The 27,665-nt window shown below is 46.1% G+C and overlaps 1 protein-coding gene across 1 annotated transcript in view; it reads right to left on the bottom strand.

Moving 5' to 3' along the window:
- The window catches only part of CDH13 (cadherin 13), a 981,609-nt gene that overhangs the window by 454,234 nt on the left and 499,710 nt on the right, over positions 1-27,665 (bottom strand). The window contains exon 5 of the mRNA XM_013056985.2: positions 4,628-4,780. Coding sequence (XP_012912439.2) covers positions 4,628-4,780 — 153 coding nt within the window. The remainder of the gene's footprint in view (positions 1-4,627; positions 4,781-27,665) is intronic.

Below are 27,665 nucleotides of genomic sequence, written 5' to 3'. Positions count from 1 at the left end.
GGTGCTAGTAGGATCTAGTAGTTCGAGACCAGCTGTGTTTCAAAACACCCCACACTGCACAGGCCAGCCCCCATAACAAAGCATCGTCCAGCCCCAGTTGTCAGCCGTGCCAAGGCTGAGGACCCTTGCTCTCCAACAGTATCTTCCATGGTTGGGCATTTCCTGCAGCTCCACCGCCGGGCATGTCCCATGTGAACCAGGTTACTGGGTCCCTTTGGCAATTACATAAGCCCCCGGCATCCTTTAGTAAATCCCTTTCGTTATACACGAGTTGGGGGGATTTTGTGGACCACCACCAGGACTCCTAAGAAAGATGGCCATGGGGGCGATTGGACCAGAGGATGAAGAAGGATCTAACTTGTCCCTACAATTGCGGGCCGGGGGAGCATTCCAGGCACAAATCCTATTAAGGGCAGTTCGGTCCTATCAGGTAATACATGCATGATCCACGTGTAACATAAACATTATAATAAACAGATTCATCAACTAAATAACTCTCTGATCTGGGCAAATCTACATGTCTCGGTTCTCTTAAAATCACTAATGTTATGATACACATATTTCCACTGGACAGCAGCATTTTTCACTTTAACATATCTTCTGCCAAATTGTCTTGGAGCTCCCTGTGGGTTAGAAACAGGGCAGAGCCACAGGAGTGAAAGAAAACAAGGAACAACCTTCTTTCTGCCAGGTGGATTCCAATTTTATGGCAACAATCTTAACTATAGAGTCAAAATGTATCCAAGAAATTGGCTTGACGCAGAGCAAGTTCTATCCCAGAAAATGAGAACAAATATTCAGAAGGAGACAATGAAATCCTGCTCCGATGCTGAGGCCAAGACCACAGGTGGTTCCAGGTCCTGGTCCTATAATCGGGCATGATGACATTATTAAGCTCATCTTCGTGAAAACTAAATGAGAACATCATTTGGGTATTAAGCACGGAGCCTCGGCACATTGAAAATGTTCAATCAACATGAACAGCAACATTAATAACAATAATGCATCTTGGGAACTACCCTGGCCCTCAGCGAACACATCCATAAAGGCAAGATGATAAACCTGTTTCGTAGGTTAGCGTATCTAGTACTCTAGGGAGCTCTTGGGCACCTCACGGGTGCCCCGTAAATGTTAATTCTCTCTCTTCTTGTCTCCCATCCAGCCATGACCTCCCCAGTCCCTGGTATGTCTCCCAATGGTGGACAACAGAACCAGGGGAAGAGCTCCCGCTCACACCTGCCCACTACGTTGGCCTTGCTTCCAGTTTTGGAAGCCCGGACCGTCCATTGGCCCCCGACCTGCCCGACAGACTCTGTCCCCCACTCTCTTCCTGTCCTGCCATATTGACATATTCGCAGCGGGCAGATTATATTCACAGTGTGAGGCAATCATTACCACCTGCTAATATTTTTATAGAATTTCATAAACTTGGTCATTCATGAATCATTTACAGTACTTTATTCCAATGAAGAGTTCACAAATCACTCAAATGCTGGCAAAATGCATAATAATGAGTAATATTTCAGGAGGCTTTGCATTAATATGTCAGCTTCCAATACTGCAAGAGCTAAATTATTTTATCAGGTGCCACTTTGGGTCAGAAGCTTGGGAAGTCCTTTGGGGGCTGGGGGAGAGTGGGCGGGTGGCAGTCGGTCATGGATAAAGACGGTATTTAGGACGACATCCGTCATCCAGCCAATCGCACCCGCTTTCCAGTCCCAGGAAGGGGAGTTCCTGGCAAGGAAGGCTGGGGACCTGCGGAACAGGTATCTGATTGTGACTGAAGGTAAAACTGGAAGGGGTGTTTCTTAGCAGTTGGAAGCTCAGGGCTTTGGAGGTGGGGCGAAGTGGTTATGGACCCCAGATTCTACACACACCAGCTGCAAGACCTTACAAAAGTTATTTCACAGTTATTTGCTTATCTGTAAAATGGTGTTAACACCTACCTCGTAAGTCTCCTGGGTGAAAGGAGTTAAATAAGAGAGGGTGTGAGAAGTGTTTAGCGCAGTATCAGCCCCATAGTGTTCAATAAACAGTAGCTTTAATGATGATAAAAATTCGGGGGCCCAAGGACCAATTATCCTAGGTTATTTCTTATTGTGCAAATCCCCAAGGCTTAGTTTTGAATGCTTTCCTGTTGAGCTTGGGAAATAGCAAGTAGCAGTTGACTTGCACGTGAGGCGAGCTTAACTTTGAAGTAAACAACACCAACAATGGAGCGATTATGATGGAAATTCATTCGCCCACAGGCTCGCTGCTTCTCAGAGCTTAGGGCTTGCCAGAGGGGAGCTGGTTTGCCACCAACCACCATGAACACAATGGGTCTGACTGCTGTTAGGACAGTAGGTTCTTTCTAAATAGGTGCTTGGAATGGACAGGAGTTCCCACAATCCTGCGCCCAAAGAATATTAACTAGAGTAATCCAGTAAATCCAGAAACAGGAGAACCAGACTGAGGGTGATGGGGACATTCCTCAGCAAGGACAGGAAAGAAACGGGACAAAGACTAATGGAGGAGCAAGCCAGAGGAGAAACCAGACCCTTGAGCCTAGTGGACAGTGGCTCTGGGCCAGGCTGCTGCTGGGCTGCGGTACCCCTGTGCTGTTGTTAAGACCCTGCATTCCCACCAGGACCAGCATCTCTCTACTGGGCACGTGCAGCCCTGTGCATGGGGTGGGGAGGTATCCCAAGCCTTATGGGGAACGAGGCTCCGGGCCCCTGCAGATCACCCATGCGGCGGGGCGAGAAGTTTCTTATGAAACAAATCCTTGGCATAGAAACAAAAGCTACACGAAGGCTGGGAACCTGGTGTGTCTGGGTTTCCCACCCAATTCCCCTAACATCTTGGAGGGAGAGCTGCCTTCCGTAGGTTCTCAGCCAAATATATATGTGGGGAAAAAAAATGAATGGATTAAGTAATCAAAATGCTATGAAACTATAACATAAACTCGAGATCACCCACGGAAAGCTTGTGCTTGACCTGGGCAGGCTGGGCTGCACCCTTCCTCGCCCGTGATTGACCTCTTGTTCCTGCGGTAAGATCGCAGAGCGCTCGCCATGTCTCTGGCATCATTCTAAAGGCTTGGCACGTATTAACTCCTTCCATCCACCCAAATCCTGTAAGATCAGTATTATTATCTTTTCCATTTTACAGATGAGAAAGTTGAGACCCACCCCTTGCCCAAGTTCCCATAGCTGATCTGTGACATTGTAAGGGACTATTCAGCCAGAGCAACCCCACCCCGATTGAACTGCCATTTTGTTGTAAAACTGAAATTGACCCTGCCCCCAGCCTAGGGGAACGTACTTAAAAAATTAAGTCCCAGAAACCAGCCCTAGGTAAAAAAAAAAACCCAAATACAAGGGTGGGTCAGGGGGAGGTATTCAATCAGTGGGGGCGCATACTGTCTCCTAGCTAAGGAGTATGGGCTCCGTCCTTTGGGAACCTTTTGGGCACCAATTCTGACCAAGGTGATAGGCTGGTTCAAATGTCTACTAGGGTAAATTGTAATTCAATTGGTCGCCTAGCATCACTGTGGAGGTTCCTGTGTGTGTTACAATCTCATTGGCCACCTGTGTGTGGCCAGGCCCAACCACTTGGCCTTTGCTCTATAAAAGCTAGTCTGTGAAACAGAGAGGGGTCTTCTTCTCTGTAAGGGGCAGCCCTGACTGGTCTGTTTGATGGTTGGTTTGATTCTTGATGCTTGGCGGGAAATAAAGCTTTGCTGGACTTTCGCTTTGTATCAGTCTCACTCCTTTAATCACAGACCCATTATTCGGAGACCCAATATTGGGGACCCAACAACATCATCCAAAAGTAGCAAATATGGCCATGTGCAAAATTATGTTTTTAATTGCTGTGACCCTATATGGCTTCATTTTAAGGAAAAAATATGAGAAGCTCTAAACTGCAGACCAGGCTCTATTTTACTCACTGATGAACAACTCTAAGTTGGTCAAAGCTAGCAGTTTTAGTTTTGACAGTCTTTGGAGGCGCTAATGCTATTATTCTGTTTCCTGGGTGAGAATTGTAAGATCAGAGACGGTAAGTGCATTGCCCTAGATCACACAGCTCAGTAACTTGAACTTCTCCCATGTAACTAGACCTTCTTCGAAAGTACTTGAAATGGTTGTACAGAACTTCCTTGCAAAATTATGCCATAATCGAACCACTACCTCATTGCCGAATATTTAGCAAAATTGGTTCCATTTTAAGGATCCTGTCTAGCTATAACAGCATCGCACAAAAATCTAAATTCCTCCCTATCTCCTTAAGATCGATTTCTAAAAGTACAACCATCCCATTTACCTGGTATTCATAATTGCGCGAGTTTTTTGAAAGCCAAAGCTGCCCTCACCGTTCTGACCTCCTCTGAGATCTCCCAAGCGTCCCCCTTCTTGGGCTCCAGTGCCCCAAGTCTCACAGAGGCTTGCAGGCTCTGTTGATGAGAAAGGGCCCCCCCTGTTACCCTGTTGGGGCTCAATGCCACTCGGCTCCCAGAGAGACACACTCGAGTCGCACAGCGCCGGGTCTGCGGAAGCACGTTAATAACGAGCTCAGTGGGAAGACAAAAGTCTTGGAAGAGCACCACGTCCACAGCGAGGGTGGGCACTTGAGGAACACTTACTTGGTAAGTAGCGATCGCTTCTCTGTCCAAGGTCCGTGTCACGGAGACGCTACCCGTGTTCTCATTGATTCTGAAAATTCCTTTAGGCTCTTGATCCACTCCCTTTCCAGTGAGCCGGAACCTGGACCCTTCCGGCCTGTCACTATCGACTACCTGGTCAGAGAAACAGAACGACACTTAAGACTCTGGCTGGAAAACACAGAGAAAGCACATTTTCACCACAATTCTGTGACCAGTCCCCTAACCACAGGTGCCAACACAGAGCGGCCGGATGAAATTAACTAAAACAGCATCACCGAAAATAGCATCATTGCTTAACCCCTTTCATCCTGACATGCAAATCTTTGCAGCTTACAGCTGGGGAAGCTTACCAGCATGGGGGAAGGGAAACGGACAGGTAGGGATCGATCTAGGAGGGAAATCACTCCAGGACATTCAAGACTGGACATTTTTCTTGTTACTCTTAGAAAGATTTTTTTTTTTTTAAATTTTTTTTCCTGTAAGCAAGACCAAATAGACAATGGGGAAAAAAAAAAACCAAGTGGGCAATCTTGTCGTGGGAGGGCACTGAGCCAAGTTCTAACTATTTACAAGACTCAGTCATCAACAATGCCAGCTGGACCACTGCTTCTGGGTAGAAGGCATGATGTTCAGGAAGCATCGAACACAAATTTACACAGTAAAAAAAAAAAAAAAAAGAAGAAGACAAATCCTCACAACCATGCTGTTGGTATGGGGACACTATCATTTGTACTTAATGGATGAGGCCATTGAGACAGGGTGCCAGGAGGCCAGGGTCACAGCAACTGAGGACATGAAGACCCGAGCCAGAACCCACCCTCTGTTTCTATAGGGATATTGCTATGCAACGCGGACACTTCTCCATTTAAGATCATTCCCTATGGGCTGTCAGGCTTGATCTGACAATCTGAAGAGAATTCAGATGATAAGACAGAGGAAGATAGTTCCAGGCAGGGGGGAGAGCACATGCACAGGCAGCAGGCGGGCGAGAGAGCGCCCACACAACTCCAGAAACTGGGAGTCATATAGCATGGTTTGAGTGAGGGGGAGGGGTAATGAGGAACCAGACTATGGTGGTTTTTTTTTCCCCCCAAACTATGCTTTTTTTTTTTTTTTTTTTTAAATAGTGTTTGACGATTCCCAGCTAAAGAGAGAACCAGTATTTGCACACATTGGTTCGAGAGTTTGCCCAAGGATTCGTGTATATATAATGTCCCTTTATCCTCAATATCTGTGAACGTGAATTCGATGATCACGGTTTTTTCCCCCAATGTTAATAATTTAAAGGTCACGACCACAGTAGACATTCAGGAAGGGACCTAAGTGAAAGCTGATACTGATCCAGCTGTAACCAATTTGCAAATGACCAGGGATCTATTGGAAAGAGCACTGTCACCCGTGCCTGGAGGGTGTCTGGGGGACAGCACAGGAAATGGGCCACCTTCTGGTGGAATCAGCCTCCTTCGGAGACCATTGCTGGGGTCGCCATGCCTGCAATTCCAGCCTCTGCCACGCGGTGGCAGTGGTGCATAAGGCAGCGTGACCCCCTGCCCAGGTTCCTCTGCTGTGACCAGCTGCGTCAGAGCCCGACACAGTTCCATAGAGCAATGGTGTTTCTCTTTTTTTTTCTCTCTCCTGATTTAAAATTTTACTTAAATACATCGAGAGTTTTGATTAAACACCAATTATCTCTGTTTGCATTTTTAAGATTAACATAAAATATCATCTAAAGCAAGACTAAAAATAAAGCAAGTGGTATCCTTTGATGAAAAGAGTTTTTAATCACTGCTTGACTTGATTTAATCCAACTGGCATTCTCCCCATGACCCACTCCCTCCTGCTTGGGAGCTCCACGAGGTCATCAGCCTCAGCATATTGGGATCACCCCGGGATCCCAGCGCCTGGCTTAGGGCCTGGTATACAGCAGGAACCAGTCCCAATATCTGTTTACTATAAAACACCACTGTTCAGACAAACAGAGGCCGTAGTGCTAGCTGGGCCGGCGGTCAGCTCTGGGACCTGCAATATGGTTCTTTGCCTTCGTGGCTCTCCAATGCCTCATCTGTAAAATGAGGACACCACCACTTATGTCCCAGGGTTGTTGAGTTTTAATGAGATAGTGTGTGCATAGCGCACTTCTTGGCACACAGAAGGGATCAATGAATTGTAGCTAACAATTGCCATCCTGAGAGTGATAATCACGAGAAAAATCACACCAGCACACCTTCTTGGTCATGGGGTAATACTGAGACTTCGAGGCATAAAACAGCATCTTAACCATAATACTAAAAACGAATCCTTTCTAAGAGAACAAATTTCCTTTTAAAACACGAGACCCACCGACATCTCTGGTTTGAGAAGAGAAGGGCTCTGGAAACAGGTCTGCTGTGGGAAGGGGCCACTGACCCAAGTCTGCCTTCTTTGTCGCCTCCCTGTTTACGGTCTCTTCCTCCCCGCTCTTACCGCTTCAGCCCAACTATGGTTCAAACCTCTTCTTGCTGCCCAGAGCACACAGAAAGTAGGCGGGTTCTCTCCAAAGGCCATATTAAGTCAGGAGACAGTGTGATGGGAAACGAACATGGCAAATCTACAGGAGCTGTGAGGTTCCCACAAGTGGACTTCAGATCCCATCTGTGGACCAGACACAGCTCACCGGTGAAGACCTGCCAGGGGAAAGTCTTCCATGCTTGGATCTCGGGTCAGGACCCTTCCCGGCTCAAAAAGGGCTGAGAGTCGGGCACCCCAGACTTTCCGGAAGGCACGCAGTGGGGAGACGGTCCCGCAGGCTCTGCTGGGACACACACAGCCGCCCTCCCATTTCTCCGTGTGCCCCTGGAGCACTGAATTCTGCACCCAGAAATCCCCCCGGAGCCACCTTTCCTCCTCCCACCAAGGCTTCATGCTGCGCGACTCCTCTCTCTCAATATTTCCATTTGTAAAGGCTTGCCTTTGGACAGATCTACTGACTCTGCCTGCAGCTCCTCAGAACCGTGTCCACTTTGAAGGAGCGCCCACAGCCACACCAAGCATGGCACCCCCAGGCTAATGAGCCCAGGGACATGTCTCAAGATGTGGTCCCCTGGACCAGCATGGGCTTCGCCCTGTTAGAAATGCAAATTCTCAGGCCCCACCCCCCAGGGCTCCTGAATCAGGAACCCTGGCGATGGGGCCTGGCCATATGGGCTTTAACAAGCCCCCTACTAATTCTGATCACACCCCCGTTTGGGGACCGCTGATTTAGGCAGCTTTCGGGGCCTTCCACACTCCTTATAACTGGCACTGGCTTCCACTGCTACTGTCGGGAGCTTTCTGCGGACAAGAGGCGGGGTCTGTTGGCTACTCCTCTGGAGACCTATTTTAAACTATGACACTACGAGGAGCTCTTTTAAAAACCTGTTTTCTGGAGTATCAGTAAAGCAGAGCTACTACTTCCCTAAGACTGACATCCCCAACACATTCAAAGACTCCAAGGTTTGGAGAAACCTCCAAGGGGAAGCATGGGGTGCGGGCTGTGTTCCCTGGAAAAGCCAGGGGTCCTAGCTGGTTTTAGATGTGGCAATTGCCCTCCATGTCTCCGGCTTCTGGCTCCCTAGGTGGGGCTTCAGAGGGACCCCAGCCCACCCCAGCCTCACTGATCTGGGGAGACGGCAGGTGTGCAATGGCCACAAACCCGAGGAGGCCCTCAGCCACGCATCAGAGCTCCCCTGTGCAGGCTTTATTTCCGGACAGCTTTATCTACACTGCGGTGGACTCTGAAAACTACCCTGTGCCACTCCATGCTTCTGGCCCTGGGGGTGGGGTGGGTCCTTGTGTTGTTTTTGTTTAATGTGATGGGACTTAAGAGATCCAGGGCAGCCTTCTGGTCAGAGCAAATCCTGCGGTGAGTCTCCACTCTCCACGCAGCTGTTAATGCCCATTATCCCAAGTGCGGCTTCACAATTAGTGGCTCTTTCCTATTGGTCTTTGTTAATTCAGCACTTCTTTTCACAGTGGGAATTATTTTTCCCTCCTTACTTACTTATCCTCTGAGTTTGAATGGAAAAAAACCCAAAACATAATATAACAAACGATGAAAATGCACTGGGCCTGGATGCCAACAGCCTGGCCGTGCATGTGAGGAAGCCCACAGGCATCTTGCTTCTACCTGGGTCAAGGGACTTCCCGGGTGGCCATGGGGTGGCCAGCACACCCACTAACTGGGTGGCCTGGCACAGCTGGGGTCCTCTGCACCCACGGAGGGGCAAGAAACACTGAGGCAGTGATTCCTTGATCAAGATTGCAAAGGACGGTCCTGCTGCATATTTCTTTTCTTTTCTTTTTTTTTTTTTTTTTAAGATTTTTGTTTATTTATTTGACAAAGAACACAAGCAGGCAGAGAGAGAGAGAGAGAAGCAGGCTCTGCACTGAGCAGAGAGCCCGATGCGGGGCTCGATCCCAGGACCCCTGGACCATGACCTGGGCCGAAGGCAGAGGCTTTAACCCGCTGAGCCACCCAGGCGCCCCCTGCTGCATATTTCTTACAGACTAGCAGGCCACCTCCCCTCTGAATCCCTTAAGTCCTGTTCCTGCCTCTGTCTCTGGTTGGGTGTAGTTTTAAGGTATTCTGCCATGAATTCATACTCATTCATAGAATATACAGCAGTTTTGAATGTTTTTACATGAGTAGGATCCTCCTATTTAAGTTATCCTACAATTTTTTTTTTATATTCAATGTGGCTGAGATACAATTAAAAAAGTTTACATGCATGACTTATTTCACTCAGCATAATCTCTTCCAGTCCTATCCATGTTGCTACAAAAGTTGGGTGTTCATCCTTTCTGAAGTGGCGGGGGGGTGGGAGGTTGGGGTACCAGGTGGTGGGTATTATAGAGGGCACAGATTGCATGGAGCACTGGGTGTGATGAAAAAATAATGAATACTGTTTTTCTGAAAATAAATAAATTGATAGCTGTAAAAAAAAAAAGTTTACATGCAAACTTTTGGGAGGGTTCAGAGTTTTCCTTCATTGTACTGATAGCAGTGTTCTCCCCCATGGAAAATGTATTCCATATACAAATAAGACAAGTCACCAAGGTTTGCACACCACGTCTAATGAAGAGCTTCCGCCCTGACCTCCTGCATCTATGCTTGAACTCAGATCTCTACTAGAGACTCCCGCCTGTTCCTAAGGATCTAGAACAGTACGCAGGGCGGTGACACTTGAAAACCGAATAGGTAAATCAATGTGACAGTCACCTCCTCACCGGCCTGCAAGTGTCTGATTTCTTTTCTTCTCATCTCCTGTTCTAACTGCAACCAGAACACCCATTCTAAAATAGAACCACGTATCTCGCCGTGACAGTTCCCAGACTAGGGAACTGTCTAGTTCCTAGACACCATGGCTCCTTGTCGTTCCCAGGGTCAAGTCTCAGGGACCTCCTGGATGGGTCTGCACTTGATTCTACAATGCTAGCTTTGGCGACAACCAACCATAGGCCTTTTGAATTTTGCTGACTTTCTTTGCACCTAGGGCAGCTGGACTCCCGCGCCCCATCTTCCCGGACTCAGCACCATGGGTCGCCCTCTTACTGAAGCTCCTCTTGACCTTCCCCACCCTGCTCCATGAGGACCCGGCCTCACCCTGGGAGCCGAGCCCTGCTCACCAGCGAGGTCTCCTACAGCAAAGAAAGCACATGGCCTCTTTGTTGGTGGTGGTGACTGTCACCTGGGCTATTTGTTTCTTTTTCTCAAAATTTCCTGGGTCTGGAACACAGACAATACTTGATGAAAGCTTTGAGTATAGAAGGAAAACTTTATCTGCGTGTGTTTATACGATCCCGAAGTGCTCATAAGCCCAAACCCACATATTAAAAATAAGGTCTGTTGTCCTAACCTTTTTTAAGAAAATGGGGTCACTTTACCTGGGCAACATCAAACCTTTTCATTTCTCTTTTTACAAATCCCCCAAAGTTAACTTCCTAGGCAAGGCTAATGCCTAGGAGTCATGAGGGGACTTAGAGTCCTCCCTGTCCTAATAATCTGCAAATGTCCCCTTGTGTGGAAACCTTGTCTGAGTAGACATTGTGCTTGCTGGCAAAGCATTTCCAAGACCAGTGCACTGGGGCTCCTTCCCTGTCATAGTCAACTAAAGTGATGCTTCTAATTCTTCTCTATTTAGAAAATCAGGAGACATTTATTTTCAAAAGATAGAATACTATATGTACACACACACACACACACACACACACAATATGATCAAAAGGCTGAACAATTAAAAAATAATTCACTCCCTCCCCCCACCCCCCAAATCACCAAAGAGAAAAAGTCATGTGTGAACAGTACAGATCTTTGGAGGATGGAGGTTGGGGTATTTTTTCCTTCACCCTTAGAATATTTTTGGTAATCCCTTTTTTAAACACATGAGAGGAATTACTGTAGCTTCATGTACACACTGATTTTGAAGATGTTGCCTGTTCCATGCTAAATAGGAAAAAAAACCCCCACTTACTGCCTTCTATAGTTATTAGAAGGCACTTGTTTTATCATTAGATTGGTTCCCTAAGGTGATCTGTAAGCACTCATTAATTCCCAGCTGTGGTTTAGTCCTTGACATGCCTTTGAACTTGGCTGATCAGCGGTCTGGGCAGCTGTTAGATCCGTGCCCTTCCCTCCCCTGGTGCTGCTCAACTACCTTTAGCCACTAGGTTATAAATTAATGAGGAGAACTAGGGAAAACCCAAGGCCAAGAGCCCCAATCCCCTGGTGCAGAAACACTGACCCAACGCCCGGGCAACCTATGGAAGGTAGATGATAGCCACAGACCCTCCATATACTCTCGGGGCTCTCACTCTAGTTGGGGCTGGCTGTGCCCACCACCTTTGAAGGGTGCCTGTTGCGTCATGGAGGTCACTAAGGTTAAGGGCAGGGTGGTGCCCTTGAGAAGGAACACAAGATGAGTGGATGACTGAATCCACTGTCCTTACGTGTCACCTATTAGCCCCATCATCACACCGGCTTTGTCCATCTTCTTTTATAACAAAGACATTTAAGATCATGTCTAAGTTCAGCTTGTGCTGAGTTCTGGAGCATTCAGGGTCAACTGGTGGGCAACTTTTTGGCATTACTTTCTGACAGTTTATACTTGAGGGTATTTTTTTCTAGGCTGTAGAATTCTTTTATTAGACTATTTCTTAATTTATGAGCATTGACAATAGTTTAATTATTTCCAACCTATACAATAATGTGGGTTATGAAATTTCTACTTTAGAGGTTTTAAAAAAATTATCAGTGGCTACATACGCTATCATCTTTGCTAAACGGTCCATGGACACACGGAAAGAGTGAGTTTTCTATAGCACTATTCATGGTAGCCGAGATGTGTCAGCAACACAAGCATCCAACGGTGGATGAGTGGATAAAGCAAGGCGGCATAGCCATAACATGGAGTATTACTCAGTCTTAAAAAGGAAGGGAATTCTGACACATGCTACAATACGGAAGAAACTCGACATTATACTGAGTGAAATAAACTAGTTGCAAAAAGGCAAAACATCGTGTGCCTCTGCATGTCTAAATCTGTAATTGGCACAATGCAGTTCTCACTGCAAGAACTCAGTGTACGTTTGTTAGTAATAGACACCAAACTCACAAGGCCATTCTGTTAGCCTCAGGGTCCCTTCTCTCCCGTGACTTTTGGAAAGACGTTTCCTTCCTCTAACGCCCGGTGTCCCTCTACCTCCTCTTCTTCCATTCAAAGCATTTATTGACCCTTTATGAGCCCTAGAGTCCTTGCCGTCCTCAGGGGCTCACGCTCGTAGGCAGTCCCTGAAGTCTGGATTATGCAACATCACACATGGGCTAAATCACACATGGGCAAGATGCTAGAGCCGATCAGTGAAAGAGGGTCATTTTTGGAACATTCAGTCATTGTGCCTTTCTTGTCTGGACCCAAAATCCATTCACTGCCCATTAGTATCATACTTTTGCACCCTCTATTGTCCAAGGGAATAGGCGAAACATTTTCCTTGACCTTGATTCTTGTTATGCTACTGAAAATTAAGATGGCCCCTGAAATCCCCGGTAAAAACTCTAGATCTTCTATACCTGCAGTCTATTCTATTTATGGGTGACTTACAAGACTCAATCGCTGAGGCTCTGTTCTTCTGGCTCCCCTCTTTCCGGACACATAGTAGGACTGTATTTCCCCAGACATTTGACGTTGATTGTGGCATTACGACTTGCTTTGGCCAATGAAGTACGAGTGAAAGTGACATGTGTCACTTCAGCTAATTCTGAGCAAAAGCTTTCAGACCTATGGTGTGCTTATCCATGTTCTTTTTGCTTTCTGCATGTGACCAGCAATTGTCCAGATACTGGTGATTTCATCCACCTAGATCCCAAGGAAAGAATGGTGGTGACGAGGGGCACAGCCTCCACTTGACCCTCAAAGGACCCAGAGCTTAACTAAACCTCTGGTACTTTGATCAACTGAAACTGGGGATTGTTTGTCACTACAGCAAAGCCTAACCTATCCCAACTAGATAGGTAAGGAAGATAGGTAAGGATGTGTCTGCATCCCAGTTCAGAGCTCATGAGCCATGTGGACTTTTGTAAGCAAAATGGCCTCTCTGAACCTCATGCCCATCCTCTGCAAAATGGGGGCAGTAATGCCCATCCTAAAAGGAATATGGTGAGTAAATGATCTGAGAGACATGCAATACTTAAATACCTAGAATGTTCAATAATGCAGCTGTTCTTTTTATAGCTATTAAATGATGATAATGGTGGTGAGGAGGAGGAGGAGGAAGAGGACAATGACGGGAACTACTTTATATGGAACACGAACTCTTTGTCACGCTCTATTCTAAACATTAGTTCTATTTAATCCTTACAACAGCTCTATGGAATAGATACTGACATTAATCTTCACTTTATAGAGAAGTAAACTGAGTCCCATGCACCTTGGCAAAGTCAAGCTAGGAAACAACTTTGGATTTGAATCCAAGTATCCAGAGCCCATGGTTTTAAGCCTGACTCCATATGGCTAACTAAGCAATGTGTGCTGGGTTGAGTGGAAACAGCCCAGAAGTAGAATCAACAAAGGTTCAGAGCCTGGCGCTGCTGACAATGCTCCAGTCTGGCCTCCTGGTGACATGCCCACCCCGTGAAGGCTGAGAGCAGAGATGTTCATCTCAGGCCTTATGCCAGTGGCAGAGCCAAGATTAGGGACTTTCAAGTCGCCATTCCCAGATTTATATGTATCCAGTGGGTCAACCATGTTCCCCATACATCAAGTTCCTGGCAGGAATATCTTTACCTTCTCACATCCTCTTAGCTTTGTCATAGTAATGGCGTAATTTGGAGGTTTCTGCATGCATTCTGCCATCTAAGAGGATAATAAATTAATCATGCCCTTGGGCACTGTTGAAATATACACACTTAATCTCTTACCAACTTTCCTTCCTCACCATTGCTCTTGTTCCTCTCCCTTCCATCACTTCAGATTTTTACAGTTCCCAAAGAAATATTAAACCAAATATTTATGCACTCATCTGAACCACAGTTCAGAGAAAGCAATGGAACAAAATCAGCATTATGAACCTGGAGCTATTCCCATTTGGAAGTAACAAACATGAACAATTGAACAATTTCTCCCTGGAAATGCATGTTGGCTGCCTTTTTACTGAGAGTTTCAACACTTATTCTTATTATTCTTATAATTCAGGACAAATTTTAATGTTAACTCTGACGCTTGGAAACACAAGCAGTGTCAAACATAAATAAAATTTCAATCATTCTCAGTCGAAATCCTGATACTCTATTCTGCCTTGTGTGTACCTTGGTTAGAAGGACTTCAAAGTTCCTCATTCCCTGAAGCAGCTACTCTCTCTCGAAATCGGGTCATGCGAGATAAAAATCTTTCAAGGGCCCTCATGCCATCACTTTCAGAGAAAACTCAGGCTCCTTCAGTCATGCATTCAAGGCTCTTTACAAGCCCTCCCTGCCTCTGTGTTCAACCTCATCCGTTGCCGGGTTCACTCATCCTCCCATTCTGTTTGGCTGCCGTCTCCCCCACACTGCCTTGCTTGGGTCTACCCTGTTTCAGCCCTTGGGTTACCCTCTCCTGACCCAGAGGCTCCTATCCAAAACCAGAGCCTGGCCAATCAGATCATCTCTTTGGGAAGCCTCGTATTGGGACAGGGAGAGACTGAGTCAGCTAGCTAAGTAAGGGCTACAGACTCTGAAAGTCTCATCAGTGTAAAAGCCAAAGGTACCATTTTGGGGAGACCCTGTTGGGCCGTAAGTGTGGACCCTGACGAAGAATATAGTCTACCTGGAAAACAGAAAGAGAGTGCAATGAATGCTTGTGTGTATACGAAGCTGGTTAGGTTCAAGCCCTGGATGATGAATTATCCTCTCCAGTATTACTTAATCTTATGCCTCATACTTGGTCTTTTAAATTATACTTTCTACCAAAATATCACAGTTCCCTTTCCCAATGGTGTCTAGTAAATGGCTTTAATTCACCAGAGTATTACCAAGTATCTCTCTGCATAGCTCATTCCTTCACTGTCCCTGAATTCTCTAAGTACATTCATCTATTCAGTGAGGGCTTCTAGGACTATCTTATTAAAAAAAAAATAGTGGCTTCCCTTCCAACATCATTCTGTAGGTTCATTACCCTGTCTTGTTTATCTTCCCAGAGCCCATCATCACCCGACGAACTTGACTGTTTATAATCTCTATTTACCATTAAAATATAGGCTCCATGTTATCAGGGACTTTTCTTTTGTTCATGGCTGTGAACAGTGCAGGGTGCACAGGAGACGCTTAACTATTTTGTAATAAATAAAGAGGCTATATAAATAGAAACTGAAATGAGAGACCACGTTGTCAGAAAGGAAAGGAAATAAATGCACAAATCAATGAGCTTCCATAGCTATCTTGATTTGAAAATGGCTTATCAATTTCTGATAAGGACTATCTTTGCATCTTGGGCTTGAGTTATGAGATACTCTGGTATGCTCCCACTCATTTTGAGTGGCCTGCCCTAAATTAAATGATCCCAGTGAAAGGCACATTTTTTTCAGAGTAGAGCAGTTTGCTCCCTGAAGATTAATAGGGAGCTGGATGCATGGGGATCAACTTGGGTAAACATCTTTCTAAAACTATGGTTCTTCTCAGGGAAGCCCATCAAGAGAGGATCATACAAATTATGAGTAAATAAAGACTTTGGTGATGGGTTTCAAAAGATGCACAACAAATGGAAGGCTCTTGGTGGGGGGTGTGTATGGGTTTCGTTCCTCTCAAGATATGCCAACCAACACTTTAAAACAGCCATGGGTAAACACAATTGCCCAATAACGGCCTTGTAGTAGGTGATTACTCCATAACAGGTCATGTTGTATGGTGAGTTATGTGAGGTAGGGACCCTGGAGGAAAGCATGTATTTGAGGGAGAAGCAAGGTAGTCTGTTCTTTCTTTTTTCTTTCTTTTTTTTTTTTTTAAAGATATATTCATTCATTTGAGAGAGAGAGTGTGTGTGTGTGTGCAAGTGGGGGGAGGGGCAGAGGGAGAGAGAGGGGGAGAATCCAAAGCAGGTTGCATGCCCAGTGTGGAGCCTAATATTGGGCCCCATCCCAGGACCTTGAGACCATGACCTGAGCCAAAATCAGGAGTCAGACGCTTAACAAACTGAGCCCTCCAGACCCCCAGTGTGGTCTGTTTTATGTAAGATTAACATAGTGAGATCCCAAAAGTGATTAGAAACATAGAAAGGGGGGCAGGAGGCATAGTTCTGGGCATCACCTAAAGACCCGCTGAAGAGGAAATCGGCTTAGTCTTGCTGTTTCAGGAAGGTCAATGAAGACAAGTTGCTGAACAGACAGATTTCAACTTAAGAGGAACATTCTGAGGTTGGAGAGCAGTAGCTGATGGCATCGGCTTTCTTGTGCTGGAGGAGCCCGTCACTGTGGTGTCCAAGCTCGCACCCCCCGCTGGTACAGGTGCTGTGCAGGTGACCAGTATCAGATTGACTCTGAGGCTGTTTCTCACTCCTCGCTGTGAGAGTCCCTTGAGTCTGAAGCTTGAGGCAGCCCCGAACAGGTGTGGATCAGCGCTGCATGAGGCCAGTGAGGACTGAGGCACTGCCCAGGGATCTCTGTTCAGACCCAGCTCAGCCACTCGACCCATTGGAGGGCAAGGGTTCTCCTCCGTCCCCTAGACTCCATATCTCTAGGAGCCGAGCAATATCCACCAGTCTTGCTTCGGCAGTGCAGTGGTTTAGAAAATGTTTTCGGGTCCGCTTATATTGTCCTTGGGTTTGACCTTGAGGGAACCTTTCATCCCTGTGAACATCAGTTTCTTCTTCAGTTCAGTGGGGTTGAGAGCTCTGAGCTCCTGAGGTCCTGGTGAGTTCTGGGTACTGTGGTTGGCACACAGGTGGCACTCCACAAATACTAACAATTACATCTGAGCATATCCAAACACAGCAACATGTCAATATCAGGAAGAGTAATTTTATAATTAGGAGGATTTTTTAAAGCCCTCAAGCTGCATCCTAGATAATAACAGCTTTCACTGAGGTCTTACAAACGTCAGGCATCAAGCTAAAGCTTTACGTATCTTTTGCCAGGTAGTTAGTGTTATTTCTATTGCTCGACTGCAGAGGTAGGGAAAGTGAGAGTCAGGAGAGTGAAGTCATGTGTCCAACTGGGTTACACAGCTAGTTCTGGGGGCAGAGCCAGACACGGAGACCTCAGAGACCAGCTGAGTCGATCCAAAGCTGCACATGCTGGTGCGATGCCAACTCCTGGCTGCACAATTCTTCACCGGTAGACCAGATGCCTCCTCAAGGAGCAGTGCTGGGGGCTTCAAGGCTTTTGCTGAACTAGGAAGGGGTGAGCTGGGTCTTCTTCCCAGGGCTTCTGTTGAGCACACAAGTGTGCTCAGACCCCAAGCTCACACGGCACAGTGGGTGCTCACTATTATAGGGCCCACGGCCTCAGCCCATATGTGCGGACACACATGCTATGCAGTGGGAAATGAATGCATGCACAGTCCTGGAGCTTTCTGACTCGAAGCCAAACAAATTTACACAGGCTCATTTGTCAGCTGCCTCACCCCCCTCCCTCCCAGTCTAGCTCATCCCGCCTCCCAAGTTCCTTAGTTGTTATAAGCTTATCACAGAAGTAAATCAAAATGTTCTCAAGAGGAGAAGAAAAGATAAAAGCAAAAAATGCAACATCCCCAAGAGAGGAATATTTTTTATAGTTCCACAACTCTAGCAATTCTGTCTTTAAAAAAAATCCATTATTTAATTTTAGTACCATGGAGGTGCTAGGGATGAATAATGGCTCCTCTTCTACCTTCTAGTATTTCTAAAATATTAATACTGGTTGGATACCTCTCTCCTAAGGGGAAGTAGGACTTGAATCTTTTATAGGCTCCTGAGCCCTGTTCCCATCCTATGAATTTATTTGATTACTACCAATCATATGCTCTGGGTTCTTCAAATTACGTGTGCACCAAAGGATGGGGGCTACCCGGTGAGGTGGAGAGGGTGAAATAGGTGGCTAAATAATCGCTTTCTCATTATTTTCTTTGTCTATATCTCTGCCCTTTTATTATCCATCAGGCTGCACCTTCTGTCTCTACACTGGACTTGGGCTGTGAATCACAAATGGAAGCCACAACAAGGCATCCTACTTACCAGCCTCGGGGGCAAACGTCCCTCACGGCTAACAATGGTTCGTGCATCATTAGCGGTAAACTGTTAATGTTGAGTTTTGAGCACTGAGTCCCCACTGATCTATTCTCACAGGTCATAATGCCATGTGTCTGTGTGTGTAGTGTGTGTACGTGTGCACGCTCTCCCTTTACACTTGGGTGGCAGGAGAAGAAGGAAGGTGGAGATGGTTTCAGAATAAGCTGGAAATAGGACTGTAAGTTGTTGCAGTTGGTGATGAAGGGTTTTTTTTTTTTTTCAAATAAAAAATCAGGGGTACTTTTATCCCCTCTACAAAACTGACACATGTACACTAGGTAAAATCCGGAAAACAAACTGAAGTAGATGCTAGAGGAACAATGTGCTCTATGTCCCAGCAGGGTGCTGGATGTTGTAACTATTTTAAGATATCGATGACTTCCCTCCAGTCTTTAAAAAAAAAAATAAAAAATTATTTATTCATTTATTTTTAGAATGATAGAGAGAGAGCGCAAGTAGGGGAAGGGGCAGAGAGCGAGAGAAAGAATCTCCAGCAGACGCCCCACTGGGCATGGAACCTGATGTAGGATCATGACCTGAGCTGAAATCAAGAGTTGGACACTTAAGCAACCAGGCCACCCATGTTCCCCTTTCCTCGTCTTTTAAATGCATACCACTGCCTAAATATGTTTCTAATTTTTTTTTTTAATCTTGAGATAATCGTAGAGTCACATACAGTTACAAGAAATTCCTTTTACCCAGTTTCCCCCAGTGCCGCCATTTTGTATAACTGTAGTGCAATATGATAGCTGGGATACTGACATTGCTGCAATCCATGGATTCTGTTCAGATTTCCCCAGTTTTACTTGTATGCATTTGTGTGTGTGCATGTATCTCATTCTATGCAATGTTGTCACACGTACAGGCTGAATTTACCACCACCATCGAGCTACTAAACAGTTCCGTCATCACAATGACCCCTGTTATCATTTTATAACCATTCCCTCCTCTCTCCAATATACCACCCTTCCCCCACATCGCTAGATCCTGGCAACCACTCACGTGTTCTCCATTCCCATAATTCTCTCATTGAGAAAATGCCACATAAATGAAATCATACAGTATGTAGCCTTCGGGATTGGCTTCTTTTCCACTCAGCATAATTTCCTGGAGATTCTTCCAAGTTGTGTCTCAAGAATTCATTCGTTTTGTTGCTGAGCGGAATTGCATGGTATGGATGTTCCATTGAAGGCCATCTGGGTTGTTTCTCGTTTTTGGCAATTACAGATAAAGCTGCTATGGATATGTAAGTACAGGTTTTTGGGTGGACATAGCTTTCATTTCTCTGGGATACAAGTTCAGAAGTGCAGTTATTGTGTCTTGGGGCAACTGCACCCTTAGTTTTACAAGAAATTGCCAGACTGGTTTTCAGCATGGTTGTAGCATTCAGCATCCCCACCAAGTAGTCTCTGAGCGATGCGGTTTCCCGTGTCCTCATCAGCATTGACTGTAGTGACTCTGCTTATTTTTTTTTTTTTTAACCATCTTAACAGATGCGCACTGATAGCTTTGTGGTTTTAATTTGCATTTCCCTCATGGGTATTGAGGTTAAACATTTTTTCATGTGCTCACTTGCCATCCATAGGTCCTCTTTGGTGGAATGTCTGTTCATGTCTTTTGCCCATTTTCTAGTAAGGTTGGCTGGGGATTTTTGCTGCTGAATTTTGACAGTTTTTCCCCTTCTGCACATATGAATCCTTTGTCAGATACACAGTTTGTCAGTGTCTCTTCCCAATTTGTAGCTTGTCTTTTCATTTTTTTTTTTAAGATTTTGTTTATTTATTTGACAGAGAGAAACATCATGAGTAGGCAGAGAGGCAGGCAGAGAGAGAGGGGGAAGCAGGCTCCCTGCTGAGCAGAGATTCCCAATACAGGGCTCCATCCCAGGACCCTGAGACCATGACCTGAGCTGAAGGCAGAGGCTTAACCCACTGAGCCACCCAGGCACCCCTTTTTCATCCTTTTAATAATATTTTTCCTTGATAAAAAGTTTAAGTTTTGATAAGGTTCACCTAATCAAATTTTCCTTTTAGGAATCTCACCTTTTCTGTTGAGTCTAAGAACTCTGCCTGGCCTTGAATCCCTGAGCTTTCTCCCATTTGTTCCTAAATGCTTCATGGTTCCACAGTTTACATTTACACCGACAATGCATTTTGAGCTAACCTTTGTATAAGGTATAAGGTTCAAGTTCAGGTTCAGTTTTGATTACAGACGTGCAAGTGCTCCTGCACTATCTGTGGGAGGACCTAACCCTCCTCCATGGAATTGCTTTTGTATCTCTCTCTTGAGAATCAGTTGAGCATATTAGTATGGAGCTGTTTCTAGGTTTTTTATTCTCTCCCACTGATCTACCCATCTTCCTCTGCTGCACCACACTGTCTTGACTTCTGCAGCTATCTGGTCTTCACATCAGGCAGAGTGATTTGCCCCACCCTGCCTTAATAATCCTTCTTCTTCAAGACTGTTAAGCTATTCTGGGGCCTGTGTCTTTCCACATAAATTTTACAATAAGCTTGTCTATGCCTACAGAAAACCTTGCAGGGATTTTGATAAGAGTTGCCTTAAAACATCAATCCATCAATTCATCTATCTGTCTACACATATTCACATATATCATGAGTCTTTTCCTTACTATCACTAGCTCCCTATTAATGGCCGCCCAATATTTTATAGTAGATATGCCATCATTTACCACCTCAATGATAGTGGATGCTTGACTCTTCTAAGTAAGGAATACTGTGAACAAAGCTAGCAACTACATCTTTCTCCAAAAACAGACTATGCATTTGGATTATTTCCTTTGGATAGACTCCCAAAGGTGGGATTCCTCCAACAAAGAGAAAGAATGCCCATACAGTTATTTCTACTTGGATATTCCTTCACATGTTTTCACCCATATGTGGAAAGTATTACCATTAGCTTTGAAATTCCATTTTGTTAGGGGTTTGCACATCAAAGTGGGAGAGAGAGATGGTCATCAATGAAGAAAAAGCAGATTGTGGGACAGCGAGTAACACAGCAACCACGCCTCCTGAAATCACCATGACTGCAATCCCCGATTGGCGGACTCTAGCCCGAATCCCCCCAGAGTGTTGCCGCCCACCTGCACTCTGCTACTCCTTCCGACTCTCTGGTGAAGGCAGGTAAGTAAGTTCAATTCCTACTTCATCTACTCCAGGATAGCTATTTGCTGCTAAAACATTCTTTTTGTTTTAATTCTCTTTTCATCCTAAAGAAAAAGGACTTAGTAATTCATCTTATTTTCACCCAAGAAAGGGAGACAGACAAACTGGCCAGCTCAATCCATCTCTTTGTTGTTTGGCCATGAAAACGTCTGTTATAGGAGACGGTCCTGAATGGGAGGTGAGCAATGCGTGCCCGTTGGAGTGATCAATAACAGTTTGGGAGGGCTGACAGGGTTCCTTTTATGCTTCCATCCTTCGTAATTGGGTGTTCTCCTTTTTCTCTAGTGGAAGTGGAGGATCCATGGAGCGACAGGAAAACAATGTGGTTTTCATTTCTATGCAGTCATTTTGCTCTTAAAACTATTCTGGATCTTCACTACTAAGAGCAAGTGTGGTCATCCTCGAATTTTGAGTCCTAAAAGCCAAGGCTCTTCTGAGAACTCAGGATAGAGGTGACCTCTGTGGCCATGTTCGGGTGCACTTGAATCTGGTAAGGGCTACAGCCAGGAGAAAGGAAAGCCCAGGGCCTCCTGGGCCTTGCCAACATCATGTTATTTAGAAAACAAAACAAAACAAAAAAACTGATCTAACTGATCTTCACAGTGTCAGATGTCGGGATCAGGTATCCTGGAGGACTGTAAGGTGGAGAATCATAAAAACTATAAATGCTGAGATGCAGAAAAAATAGTCCTTGTGTGAAGGACCGTGTTTTCTTTCTTTTTCTTCTCTCTCTCTCTCTCTCTCTCTCTTTTTAAGAGCAGGGAGAGGCAGAGGGGGAGGGAGAGAGAGAATCTTAAGCAGGCTCCGTACCTAAAGCAGAGCCCAAATCAAGACTCGATCGCATGGTCCCAAGATCATGACCTGAGCCAAAGTCAAGAGTCTGATGCTTAATCAACTGAGCCACCCAGGCATCCCTGAATGACAGCATGTCTAATGGAAATATAGGATTCTTTCAGATTCTCCCTCCCCATCTTATGGGAGCAAAGGTCAAATCAGAGAGAGATTGATATTAGTTAAGTGTCTGCTTTGGGACAGGCAACTTGCTAGAGGCTTCTCTTGTATTATTGTAGCAGTTCCTTACTCTAAAGAGGCATTGCTAGCCCCATCTCATAGAGGAGGAAGTTGAACACTACACAGCTGGACTGAATTTTCCAAGAAGTGTCAAGCAAAGCAAGGCTGGTCTGATGCCAGGCCGACTTCTGTTTCTACCGCCCTTCAGTGAGGATGGGGAGCAAGAGAGAAAAGGAGCCAGTGATTTAAGTGAGAAGCAGACACAGCAATGAAGCAATCAAGTGCCAAAGATAGGCACCCTGAAGCTCTCTGTTCGCTTGTTTTTTCATTTTTTGTTACTGTCAGGCGAAGCGCTCTGTTTCTGAATGACACTCTTCCACAAATAAATGGAGTGTGGAGATTGCAGGAAAAGGTCTCTGGGAGACCCTGCGTGCTTCCACTGGGAACGCAGTCTCATACCCTCTGTCCCTCAGAGAACCCGGGGTCGGCTCCAAAAAGGTAGAGCTCTCCCACCCCGCCATGCGGAGGAAGAGAATACCGACAATCCTTGTCCTGTGCCTGTGTGTGGGGTTCAGAGTGCACAGCTAGCAAGGTAGAGCTGGGGGCGGGGGTTCAAGTTCTCGCTCAGCCTCGTAATGGCATGTGTGTCAGAGATTACGAGTGTCTCTAACCCTCGGCTCCTCCCACTGTAAAATGGGGATCATATCCCCTGGGACAGTTGTTTAAATATTAAAATAGACCTAAGGTAGGCAAAGAGACGGCATGTGGGATACGTCAGAATCATCTGTTAGCAAGGTAGCTACTACGGAGAACACCCTGACAGCTTTCCTTTGAGCATAACTTCCACATTTCCCTGGACGCTGGCAACAGTCCAGGTCACAGCGGCTCCTGTCCAGGCAGAAACACTCAGCTCCCCAAGAGAGTCAGACAGCTAGATATGTGCCTCCCGACACCATACTCTGCTTATATTCCCCACGGAAGCCTCCATCTTGGCCAACTATCCCACTAAAAAATACACAGTTTCAATGTTCTTTTAAACAATAATTTCTGTGCTTTGGGGGTTAAAGGCACGTGCACCATTTAAATCCTGCAATTGCACTCCTGGGTATTTACCCCAAAGATACAGATGTCGTGAAAAGAAGGGCCATCTCTACCCCAATGTTTATAGCAGCAATGGCCACGGTCGCCAAACTGCGGAAAGAACCAAGATGCCCTTCAACGGACGAATGGATAAGGAAGATGTGGTCCATATACACTACGGAGTATGATGCCTCCATCAGAAAGGATGAACACCCAACTTTTGTAGCAACATGGACGGGACTGGAAGAGATTATGCTGAGTGAAATAAGTCAAGCAGAGAGAGTCAATTATCGTATGGTTTCACTTATTTGTGGAGCATAACAAATAGCATGGAGGACAAGGGGTGTTAGAGAGGAGAAGGGAGTTGGGGTAAATTGGAAGGGGAGGTGAACCATGAGAGACTATGGACTCTGAAAAACAATCTGAGGGGTTTGAAGGGGTGGGGGGTGGGAGGTCCGGGTACCAGGTGGTGGATATTATAGAGGGCACGGATTGCATGGAGCACTGGGTGTGGTGCAAAAACAATGAATACTGTTATGCTGAAAATAAATAAATTTAGTTAAAAAAAAAAAAAAAAAAAAACAAACCTGCAGGGAGAATCAGACCTCCCCTTGGACGCACCGTTTCTCTGTACCTCACGCAGTTCTCAGCCGAACCACCCTTACCGGCCCCTTGTCCGGGCAACACTGCCCTGGCGTACGCATGTTGGACCAACTAGAGACCCAAGTCCTCTGGACTTTCCCAGACTCCGCCACGGGGCGGCTCAGGCGCCGCACCAGGCACACCCGCGCAGCCCCCGCATTTCCAGCTCGCGGGCAAAGACCGCGCCACGGAGCAGCCGAGTCTGAGTCCGGGCAACGAGCCGCGGGAACTCGGCTCCTTCCGCCGCCCCCCGTTCCCATTCCTTCTTCGGACACGGCTCTGGGGAAATTACTTTTCTCAGGGGAGAGAGTTAGAATCCCGCAAAGCGCCGGAAGGAAGATCTCATCTTGTGATAATAGCCAGCAATGTCCAAAAAGCACCGGGATCATTCCGAGCAATTCTTCCAACGGCCCCAGCTCCCAACAGCTCCGGGAGGGAGACCCCGTGTTCCCCTTCTCCCCCCGGTTCTGCACAGACACGAACCCCCAGCGCCAGCCCGACATGTACTGCACACCGGGCAGTTACCTGCGAGCACACACGGCCGAAGGACGAACGCCGCGGAAGCCCAGGACGCCAGGCTCCTACCCGCAGCTTCGGATCCAAGGGTTTGGAGCCCGGGGAAGCGTTCCCACCTGAGCACGGCGCCAGGTGCGGTCAGTAACTCAACAACCACCGAGAAGCCAGGGCGGATGGGGGTGGGGCTTGGGGCTTGGGGCTTCTGGTGCCTTCCCCAGCCCCTTTGACCTTCATCTTAATCCATATGCTTTTCTCTCTTTCTCTTTTTAAAGATTTCAGAGGGAGAGAGAGCAAGCATGAGCACACGTGTCAGTGGGGGAAGGGAGAGAGAGAGAGACAGAGAGAGAGAGAGAGAGAGAGAAGCAGGCCCCCTGCTGAGCATAGAGCCCACCATGGGGCTCAATCTCATGACCCTAAAAATCACGACCTGAGCTGAAATCAAGAGCAGAGGTTAGCTGACAGCGCCACCCAGGAGCCCCGCCTTTCCATGTCTTTTTATCATCAGATAAACTCTATGAAGCAGGTGGCTTTATCATCCCCATTTTACAGAATGGGGACCTGAGTCACAGAGCATTTAAGAATTTTGACCAAGTTCCCCTAAGACTGCTCCTGCATCGGCCTAGAGGAAACGCGAGCACCTCTGATTTATTACAAGGTGATGCCCCAGGGGCGCTGAACACTGAGAATGTCATATCTCATGCGACCCTCCCCAAATCCTTGCGGGTGGATTCTTACTCTCTCCATATTACAGGCAAAATACTGAGGCTTGGGCAGGTTAGCAAACCTTCCCCGAGGATCACTTAAGCTTTCCTGCCCTTTGAACCTTTGCTCTGAATCACTACATTAAGCAATCAGATCGATAATTTGCAAGGAGATTAACCAAATAAGAACATTCCCACCCCAAACCCGCCCTTTAGGTGACCAAAATGAGCAGACTGAGAAATGGTCAGGGCAGCTGTTTGGGCCAACTTAGTAATTATGTAGTAACAAAGGGGATTCAATCAATTGCTTAGCAATTAGCCATTATGAGAAGATGGGGGAAAAAATCCAATTGACTGGTAGAGCAGGAAGCATTTTAAATGTCACCACAGTAAGAGAAATATTTGCAGATTTGTCTTCATAATGGTTAACTAATTGCTATCTTCAAATTTTATTGCCTTGGAAATATAATTCATGAGACAGAGTAGTAACACTTGGGGCTCTTTCTCCTTTGTCTTAGTTAGCAGCAAAGGGAGGCATGCAAATCGATCAATCCCTATAATCTAAGAAGACCCCCTCCTAAGGAACAGCCTCCTTGAGGCACGGTCAATGTTTTAGTCATCGCTTGATCATTTCTATGTACCCGGTACCATGTGGGGACCTATAGTAGGTGCTCAAGACCTTCTAACTGTAGGGAAGGTTGGTGGTTGTAGATTACCCCAAGGGGCTCCCCAGCCCCTTCCTGTATCAGCTCTCGAACCTGCCTCACGACACTTGGCTAATACCACATCACTGTGCCATGACATCGTCCACCCCCACCCACAAAGGGAAGTGCTTCTGGCCCAACTGAACCTGTTTCTCTGGTCTTAGATGTCCTCATTAATGGGCATTTGCCCAATGTTGAATCAAACGTTATTCTCTCCAGTCTTTCCTTCGAGAACTCATGGGGCTTGGGGAGGCTTTTTGCCTTTGGTGATGATGCTAGGAGGCTATTTGTGCTGTTGGGAGAAAGACTCTCTCTAGAGACGAGAGGATGAGGCTACCATACAAAGGGAGAGCAGAAAGAACAATTCTTTGAATATGGGACCCAGTTGGTCTAAAGCCATATGCACCCTTGAATTTCCTGGGGGTCAGCAAATACCCTTTTGCTGACTTCAGCTCTCTGGGTGAGTTTCTGTCACACACGACCTCCCAGTCCTGAGGAACAGAACCCCTTCCCAGCTACTGCTATACTTCTGCTCCAGGCTGTTAGTTCTGGAGCAGCCAAAAAAAGGAAGAGCCAGAGGTTGAAAACAGAATTTGGAGAAGTGTCTGTTCTTGGCTTCTGTCCATTTTTTGAAGTGATTATCTGTTTTTTAGTGTGTTGAGTTTGAGGAGCTCTTTATAAATCTTGGATATCCAGCCCTTTGTCTGTACTGTCATTTACGAATATCTTCTCCCATTCCGTGGGTTGCCTCCTTGTTTTCTTGACTGTTTCCTTTGCTGTGAAGAAGCGTTTGATCTTGATGAAGTCCCCAAAATTCATATTTGCTTTTGTTTCCTTTGCCTTTGGAGATGTGTCTTGAAAGAACTTGCTGTGACCAATGTGGAACAGGTTACTGCCTAAGTTCTCCTCTAGGATTTTGATAGATTACTGCCTCACATTGAGGTCTTTAATCCATTTTGAGTTTATCTTTGTGTATGGTGGGGATGCATGTTGGTGCAGCCACTTTGGAAAACAGTTGTGGAGATTCCTTAAGAAATTAAAAATGCGCTACCCTATGACCCTGCAATTTGCACGACTGGGTTTTTACCCCAAAGATACAGATGCAGTGAAAAGAAGGGCCGTCCATACCCCAATGTTCATAGCAGCAATGGCCACGGTTGCCAAACTGTGGAAAGAACCAAGATGCCCTTCAATGGACGAATGGATAAGGAAGATGTGGTCCATATACACTAAGGAGTATGATGCCTCCATCAGAAAGGATGAATACCCAACTTTTGTAGCAACATGGATGGGACTGGAAGAGACTATGCTGAGTGAAATAAGTCAAGCAGAGAGAGTCAATTATCATATGGTTTCACTTACTTGTGGAGCAAAAGGACATGGAAGACACTGGGGGTTGGAAAGGAAAAGTGCATTGGGAGAAATTGGAGGGG

This window comes from Mustela putorius, unplaced genomic scaffold (genome assembly GCF_011764305.1).
Source record: "Mustela putorius furo isolate JIRA1106 unplaced genomic scaffold, ASM1176430v1.1 tig00000174_pilon_pilon_pilon, whole genome shotgun sequence".
NCBI classification, from domain to species: Eukaryota; Metazoa; Chordata; class Mammalia; order Carnivora; family Mustelidae; genus Mustela; species Mustela putorius.
Note: the sequence above shows the minus strand (reverse complement) of the source record. Positions and strands in the feature narration are given on the sequence as shown.